This window comes from Chaetura pelagica, unplaced genomic scaffold (genome assembly GCF_000747805.2).
Source record: "Chaetura pelagica isolate M959 unplaced genomic scaffold, ChaPel_1.0 scaffold74, whole genome shotgun sequence".
Classification (NCBI taxonomy): Eukaryota; Metazoa; Chordata; class Aves; order Apodiformes; family Apodidae; genus Chaetura; species Chaetura pelagica.
In genome coordinates this window covers 474,234-483,513 of record NW_009952982.1, presented here as the reverse complement: position 1 = coordinate 483,513, position 9,280 = coordinate 474,234, and the positions used below count along the sequence as shown (strand labels likewise).

Below are 9,280 nucleotides of genomic sequence, written 5' to 3'. Positions count from 1 at the left end.
GCCATTCTCTGATTCTATGATCCTTACAGCAGTACCACTCCAGCATTCCCACCAACCTTCTGCTCTTTGCTCAGTTTTCCTCACTTGTCTGAGGGAAAGCCATAAAACCAGATCCAGCTTCCATACCAGCATCTCATTCCTGTGTCATCTTTTCATATGTGTGGTGAAGTGCAAAGTTCAAGAGAAACCTGTTTCATGGCAGCTGTCTGACGGCACACTGTTTTGTGGATTTTTTTATCTAGTACAAGACAAGCTGACATTCCCACACGTGGGAAAAATAAGCAAACACCAGACCAATCCACCAGAAGCCAATCTTCATTCATTCAGGAGCTCACATGCCTTCTGGTGCTCACTTTTTTAAACTTATTTTTTCCCACTGAGAACTGTACAGTAAGGAATTATTCCAATTTTGCTTCTTTTAGAATATTATTTCTAAAGCAACAAAGTATGCTTTGCATTTAGAGACAAAAGGCAACATCCTTGACATCAAGCACCTACACACCACAGATGGCTCAAAATCACAACGTACTTCTCATCTGGTATTTACTTTTCATGGTACAGCAAGGGTTCAGTTGATCTTTCTGACACTGAAAGGTATTCATTCTATGCCTAAGGATGGTAAAGACACTTCTTTATAACATAGCTGTTCTGAGAGAAAGGCATCTTGAGCTTCAGAGGGAATCATGGAAAATGAAAAATGTGATAAATTACATTAATCTTCTCTATAGAGGAAGCAACAAGCTAAAACAAAACATTCTTTCCTTCCCCACACCCAGTTTTGAAAGCTACGTAGGAGCTAATATAAAATTAGATGCCATTTCAGATCACAACTTCATTTCTTACAGACTATTTTCTGAGACATTTCAGTTAACAAGTGCCACGGAAAGCAGAAAAACAGTGTAAAAGAATTTAATTCTTGTGCTATTCTATATACTCTTGCAAGAGTGACTTTAAATTACTTTTGAACAAACTAGAAAGTTCAAGTTAATTGAACACAAGCATTGATGTAGGAAATTATCCTACTGCTAATGATTTGGAAGAGAGAAGCCTGATTAACAAGCAACCCTGTTGGATACTTACAATGCTGATAACAAAACTAAATCAGAGAGGTTCAGATCAATAGTTCTTTAATCAATGGTGGATTACAGTGGAATTTATTCTGCTGAAAACAGCAGGAGCAGATAAATTCCCCATTGAGATTAATTACTGGGAAGAGTTGATGCAACCAGAGGAGAGCAGTTCTCTTTGTGGCAACAGTAACTGGCAAGAAGAACACCACTGGGAGTACACAACTATTGCCTGGCTCTCTGCTGGTGACCAAGGACACCCTCATAAAATTTCCAGCACCTCCTAGTTCCTTAAAAGAAACTGCCTTGACACTTGTGTGTTTCTACAAGCACAAATACTGTAAACCAAAAAGCAGGGATATATTTTTTGCTTTGTTTTTAAACTGATGAGTTGTTACAGCTTTTGGTTTCACAAAAATTCTGCATTATGGAGATAAAAGCACCCATGTGTACAGCTAAAAAATGACAGCTAGTGCTAAATACTTTAAACTGAGACAGTAAACCGGCTAAAGCAGAACAGAGAAATCACAGAGCATCTCTTGGAACAAAAAAAAATTTAGAAAAAAGGCATAAACTGAAATTACTGTGTCTTTGCACTACTTAAGGAATTTACTAATATGAAAAAACAAACAGAGCCAACAGCTTAGATTGTCAGCACTTAATTTTCTACCAGCTTGAGGGAAAACTATGTGATTGGTCTTCCCCCTGACATTTTACATTGACTTACCTAATCAGAAGACAGCAAGGCATAGAGGGTCCAGCAGATACTAAATTGGCTGGACATAATCTGATGGATCCATTTGTTCAGTTAGTTTGGTTATTACCAGCAACTGTTTGAGAGGTCCCTGTCTTGAACTTTGATCAGATGGTCTCGACTTATCCATCTGATTTGCTATAAGAAACTTCTCAGGAAATATTTTCAACTCTGATGCCATCCCAGCTATCTGGTCTATTTTTAATGACTCTGGATTCAGAAGCAAAAAAAAAAAAATTCTGTGGATTTTTTTTCTCTGAATTTTATCAGATACCAACAATCACACCTGTGTGACAAATCAGAAAAGGTTCTTTATTGGGAAAAAATGCAAGTTTAATACATAAATGAAATAAATTACAAAAAGTGTTTTAAAAATCACCTCTCCAGGATACCTAAATTAATTGAAGGTAGAGTCTCAGTGAAGCAAATAAAGTCTATCCCAGATCATCTGTTATTTTAAAGCAGGTCATAAAAATAGTCCAGGCCTTGTCCCAGTTCCCAGATAGATATTCCAGTGCCCAATTCCTTTGCAAGCTCTAAGCGCAACTGGATGGACTAAGACAAAGAGACATAAAACAATTAGAGAGACATTAGTCAGAGCAATTAGACACTCCAGGCTGCCATCTGTTCATGCCATAATTAGACTTTAAAAAAGGATCTATCCTTGAACCAGATACTGAAAAACCTAGTCTGTATTTCAAATACTCTCTGGTTAGCAAGCAATCATTCAGTAAGAGACAGTTAATTGCACCAGTTACTTCAATGACCTAATAAAAGATAACCAGCTAAATAGACAAAATGTCACAGATATTAATTATATTTAGGAATTATGCAAATGACTATTCTAATTTAGGCTATCATTTCACAATGTACAGAAATTCTAACTTTTCCCAGAAATGTCTCAGGGGTAAAATAAAACTTTATCACTTAAGTCAATTAAAACAACTTGTCAAATATTGTCAAGTTCTGTTACCTACCCATGCCTTCTCGAAGGGCAGAATGACAATATTAATTATCTCAATTCTATTTTAAAGAGATTCTGGGAGATGAACAACTTAAGTGTCCCTATTTGAGCTCCAGCTATTGACTTAAGAGTTAGTTTAGCCATCGGTTTACAAGGGACACAATGCCTCAATTCCTATTCGGCACTTCTTTCAGTTCAGACAATAAAAATTACTTTTCAATCTTTTACTTTCAGGTTTTCTTACTTTGAAGTGCAGCTCTGCAATGTTTAATCTGATCACACCAGGCACATGTTTAAAATTTAATTCCATAAAAAAGAGAACAAAGTATCATGGCATAACTGACAGATCCACAGGGCCTGCCTGGCATTCATAACTGCTTTTAACTAATTATGAACAAACCAATTTTGAGCAACATACCAGAAGAAACACAGTTGTCATAGGGTAATAAAATTAAGTGTTCCCCAACTATTTTGATCGTTATTATTCAAACAACTCTTTGATTTGCCCCAGCATACACGTATCAAATTATTTTATTAAAAGCTTGTTGAAATTGGAAAGAAAAACTGTTTCCACAAATTCACCAACCACAGCTGTGTATCTGTTAAAGAGGAATTGATTAGAGAGGCTGGAGAAGACCTCTGAGATCATCAAGTCCAGCCTATGACCTAACTCCACCACATCAGCTAGACCATGGCACTAAGGGCCACACCCAGTCTTTCCTTAAACACCTCTAGGGATCATGACTCCACCACTTCCCTTGGCAGTCCATTACAGTGTCTAATCACCCTTTCTGAGAGGAAGTGTTTCCTAATATCCAACCTAAACCTCCCCTGGAGCAGCTTCAGGCCATGCCCTCTCATCCTGTCACTAGCTGCCTGGGAGAAAAGCCCAACCCCCACCTGACTACAACCCCAGCTCCCTTCTCATAAGACTTTCCCTCTAGTCCCTTCACCAGCTTGTTGCTCTTCTCTGGACCTGCTCCAGCACCTCAATAGCTTCCGTGAACTGAGGGGCTCAGAACTGCACACAGTACTCGAGGTGAGGCCTCACCCGTGCTGTGTACAGGGGGAGAATCACATCCCTACTCCTGCTGGCCACAGTATTCCTGATACAAGCCAGGATGCCATTGGCCTTCTTGGCCATCTGGGCACACTGCTGGCTGATGTTCAACTGGGTGACAACCAGTACTCCCAGGTCCCTCTCTGCTGGGCTGCTCTCCAGCCACTCTTCCCCAGCCTGTAGCACTGCCTGGGGTTATCGTGGCCAAAGTGCAGGACCCTGCACTTGGTCTTGTTGAACCTCATCCCATCGACCCAGCCTGTCCAGGTCCCTCTGCAGCATCTTCCTACCCTCCAGTAGATTGACACTGCCCCCTAACTTAGTGTCATCCATGAATTTACTGAGGGTGGACTCGATCCCCTCATCTGGGTTGTCAATAAAGACGTTGAATAGGACTGGGCCCAGGACTGAGCCACCACTGGTAACCAGACACCAACTGGATGCAGCTCCATTCACCATCACTCTCTGGGCCTGGTCATCCAGCCAGTAGATTAAATAACAGTGGATGAAATGACAATGGCAGGGCCACAGAAAACACAGAATAACAACATGCAGCATGATCAGTCCTTCCTGTGATAAGCTTGCAATGAAATTGTCTAACACTCTAAGACAGGTACTACTAGCAAGAACATAGTTACACATGGTAATTTATATTCCATATCTGCTATTACTTCTGCCAGTACCAGATTAATGAAGAGAAATATCCTTGTATTAATGGAGCTTAAGATAACAACCCTATGAGAAGAACAGAGCCTTGGATCATTTCACACTAGTTCAACCATACAAAATGTCTCTGTTCTCAGTTAATATGGTATACTTGCACTAGAGAAGCAATTCCCTTCCAATACTAAAAGCCAGCAGAGGCTTAACATACTCCCTTTAACTAATTTGAGAAAATCTTAAAATTAAAAAAAAAATCTAAAAATAAAAGCTTCCTAGGAACTAAGCCTGTAAGTAACCATTTTTTCCTGTATATTGGTATATTGCATCCTATTGTGTAGACAGAAATTGTACGTCATATGTTGCAGGTTGTTTAATAAACATCGGATGTGTGAGCAATCTTGTTTTTACTGAAGAACACCTGGGCCTCAGTGACCAAGGACCTTCTCATGAGAACCAGTTGACAAAAGTGAAGCTACGAAGTAAACACCCGGATGTGCCGAAGAAGGAGTTGGGGTGGAGAGTTCTGACTGAGCATTTGCACACCTGAGCCTAGGAGCCAGTCACTGTTCAGATCGTGGCAGGCTCTAGTACAACTGACCAATCATAAGTGTAGTTCTGGACTTGTACAACTCAGGATAAGGGTATATAAGTGCCTGTCATTTCTAATAAAGTTGGAGTTTGTTCTATCAATCATATTGATTGTCTTGCATTCTTCTCTCGCTGGACACCTCCGTGTACAGTCATAGAATTACAGAATCACAGAATGGTTTGGGTTTGCATGGACTATAAAGATCACCTTGTTCCACACACCTCTGCATGGGCAGGGACACCTTCCACTAGACCAGATTGCTCAAAGTCCCATTCAAACTGTCCTTGAACACTTCCAGGGAGGGAACATCCACAACCTTCCTGGGTAACCTATTCCAGTGTCTTACTTCTTCCAACAGCTGATCTATATATACCCACTTTTAGCTTAAAACTGTTCTCCCTTGTCCTATCGCTGCATCCCCCTATAAAAGGTTCCTCCCCAGCTTTCCTGTAGCTCCTTCAGGTACTGGAAGGCTGCTATGAGATTTCCTCGCCAGTCTTCTCTTCTCTGGGCTGCACAGCCCCAACTCTCTCAGCCTGTCTCCATAGCAGAGGTGTTCCAGCCCTCTCATCTTTGTTGCCCTCCTCTGGTCTCACTCCAACAGCTCCATGTCCTTCTTATATTGGGTGCCCCAGAACTGGACTCAGCACTCCAGGTGGGGACTCATGAGAGCCGAGTAAAGGGGGAGAATCCCCTCCTTTGACCTGCTGGCCACGCTTCTTTTGATGGAGCCCAGGACACAGTTGGCCTTCTGGGCTGCAAGTGTACATTGCCAGCTCATGATGAGCTTCTCATCAACCAACACCCTGATGTCCTTCTTTTCAGGGCTGCTTGCAATCCATTCGCCACCCAGCATGCATTTGTGCTTGAGATTGCCCTGACCTGGGTGCAGAACCTTGCACTTGGCCCAACTGAACTTCATGTGCTTTGCGCCTTTCAGGTCTGTCAAGGTCCCTCTGGATGTCCTCCTGAAGTACTTCAGTAAGGCCAAATTCTTACATTTTCAAAACACTAAAACATGTTCCAGGGAAACAGAAGTGAAGAAAACAGGGTGATGCAGGCCAACAGGGAGAATCAGGACCCCATTACACAGAAAGGCAAAAGTTCTCCAAGCTTCCAGTCAACATCAGAAGGAAAATTTCTCCAGTCATCTGTCTGACATTAAGCATGTTTGTTAGCACGTGAACTGTGCACTCAAACAGATCCTCTCAGAGCACTGGTTTGCCCTGGTGTGTCTTATCTCTAGACATGGCTAATCTTCAAAAATCCCAAAACCCCATTATGCCCAAGATAGAAGAAACAGTCTTTTTGTACAGGCAGCTGAAGCTTTGAAACATAACTTGTTGAATCATAAGAACAACATGATGGTAAACTTCCTCCAGTCGAACATTTTCTTGAAGTGTCTCAATAATGCAACAAGTCAAGTAAACATCTCTTTCCTCTTACAGCCTTCTGACATTAAGTGACACCTACCTTCAGTGTTGGGTAGAAGACAGCATGTTTTCCTCCTTTATTTCTGCAAAACAGGAAAACTAAGTAGTCACAATAGTTCTGATAGATTCCCATAGGATTTCTGTCTGATGTTAGAATTGAAACCCAGTTTTATTCCTTTCCACTTTGCTTAGGAAAACTGTCAATTTTATTTTTTAAGAAGTTAGTGCTATAAAAATAAGATATGCTAGTATGTTAGTACATGAGCATTAATACATCCATATCAAAGACAGAGACTACCTCCTACTTAGTAGTTCGTATCTTTTGAGATTTCTTACCCAGTGTTTCTTCATTCCACTCTGGAAGCCTCTGAAATCTGACACTTTTGCCATCCCCTTCCATTCCCTATTTGCACTCTGGCTACTCTATCAACTGAAGGCAGGGTAGGGCCAAAATCTTTTACATTTCTCTTCCCTTTCTATTGCAGATAATAAATTCTACTGCTGCCCCTTTTCTAGTGTAGATACAAAAATATAACAGCACAGAAATCCAAAATGGTGGAAGAAAAGCCATTAAGAGAAGGTACGTGACATATCTAAAAGTCAAATATGCAACCATGTCACTTTCCTGAAGGTAACAGGAATATTTGTCAGAAAGGTCCTCCTGACAGTCATCCTACTTAACTGGGCTTTGACAACACCAGCAGATGAAAACTTAGGAAGTTCAAAACTTGACTGTATAGAGTCAAAGACCTGCTAGAGGAGTCTTTGCATAGCAATCGTATCATGTTACAACTACAACAAAAAATCCTGGTTATCTAAAGGATTCCTTAAAAGGCTTCAGGATAAGGCCTTTCAAAACACCTACAGAACAGAGCACAGTTTCCTAATAACTAACACAAGGTTTGGGAAATTAGGTCACTTTCATGATTAAGATTAAAGTCCCCAACTTCTTTGGGCTTAACACCTAATAGGAACTGGTTACAAAGAAATACAATACAGGCAGAGTCAGACAAGATACTCATTTGCCCCATGCTGGTGGCCTTTAAGGAAGACAATTCTTTAAAGAGATAAACAAGCTGACAGTGAAAATAGAGGATCCAAGAAGAGATTTCACAACAGAGATGGTCTGATACCAGATCTAAGTAAACACATTGAGGTATCTTGGTGCAACTAGATTATAAATATCAGTAAAAAACTGCACCTACTAAATGGGCATCTGAAAAACATGAAGGCATTTGGTTGCCAGAAGCAAACCGTCAAAGATTTTCCCCAATTCCCCAAATTACTATTTTTAGGTTAAATTAAATGCTAGCAGTATTAAATATACAGATAGGGCAAGCTGTACTGGGCACAGATATCAGGGCTGCATATTAAACCCTTAATAATGAGAAGTGTGAGTTAGAAGTGGTCTCACAGCACAATTTTACCTGTTGGGGGAAATGCATACTGCATGGACAGACAGAGTAGGCATTACTCCTAAAACCTTCCAAATTACATAAATGCACACTTACCCATAAAGTGCACTGCAAAGAGACTGCACTCAGAGACAACAGATTTTTGTAACTATTTGTAAAAGCTTCTGCCTGCTACATGAAAATCATTAGCTGTACTTCGCTTAAAGATTCATAATTTGATTTCTTAGTAACTGCAGCCATGCAAGATTTCCAGGTGAGATGCTTTACCTGCCAAGTATTTCAGGCCTGGCTGCCATCTCCACCCAATGTAATTGAACATTTGCAAAGCAAAGTGGTAACTGGAAAATAGTTCCCTTAAATAACCCTTCCCTGCAGCTGCCTGAACCACTGCAGACATGATCAGCCACACGGGTGCCTGCCCAGCACAGCAAGGGAAGTTGAGAGTGATTTTCAGATCCAGTGTGCTTTATGCATCAAAAATTCCTCCAGGAAGCCCACAAAAAAGAATCTCCAAAGACTAGCTTTCAAAGGCAAATCATGTAGTACTCTTGACAAGCTATCCCTTTCCCACATGTGCTGTTTGCAAGGAGATGTTTAGGAAATGTGTTTCAGAAATTAATCTCAGAAGCATGTCATTCTAACAGAGCCCTCAGATTTAGTATTTGGCAGCAAGTTTTCTTCAAGCGATCATTGTGCATTAAGATCAGTAAAAAGCTTCTGATTTATTCCTCTTCAGTTAATACAAAAAACCTTGCAATTGTTTGGTACAATGTAACTTTGCAAGAAGATACCAAATAATTAAATATTAAGTAACACAGATCCCAGTTCTTTTATACAAACACAGAAAATAAAACACTGCTGAGCAATGGGAAAGTTGTAATTTTTTTTCTGATAAGAAATGCATGTTGCTGAGAAGTCAGGAGAAAATTACAGGCTGAGAGAATCCTCAAAAATTAAACTAAAAATAGAGAAGTACAACATTTTAAATTATTTTTAATTGAAAATAATTTTTTTTTAATTTAAAAATATTTAAACCGAAAAGATACTTTGAAACTAGCATAGTTGTGATTTTTTTTCTTAAAGCATGCTAAAATGTGTTCTACTCTTGTTTTCAGTGGTGTGTCTTCTTCACATTACCAATTCATTGAGAAATATGAAAGACACAGTTGTGTAGAAGTAAGTAGGGTTCTGTTTGTAATTTTATGGTAATTGTACCATATTTTTGTATATTTGCATACAAAAATTGCAAGGTATCAATGAAGTTTTAATAGGATGTTGCTGTTTTTGTTTGTTTTGGTTTTTTTAATCTGCTTTAAACAGATTTTTCCTAGCAGC

General features: G+C 39.8%; 1 protein-coding gene across 1 annotated transcript in view; it reads right to left on the bottom strand.

Annotated features, from left to right (window-relative positions):
- Window positions 1–2,110: 2,110 nt before the first annotated feature.
- The window catches only part of CHID1 (chitinase domain containing 1), a 93,394-nt gene continuing 86,224 nt past the window's right edge, over window positions 2,111–9,280 (bottom strand). The window contains exons 11-12 of the mRNA XM_009996414.1: window positions 6,571–6,613; window positions 2,111–2,376 (exon numbers count right to left, since the gene is read on the bottom strand). Coding sequence (XP_009994716.1) covers window positions 2,278–2,376; window positions 6,571–6,613 — 142 coding nt within the window. The 3' untranslated portion in view covers window positions 2,111–2,277. The remainder of the gene's footprint in view (window positions 2,377–6,570; window positions 6,614–9,280) is intronic.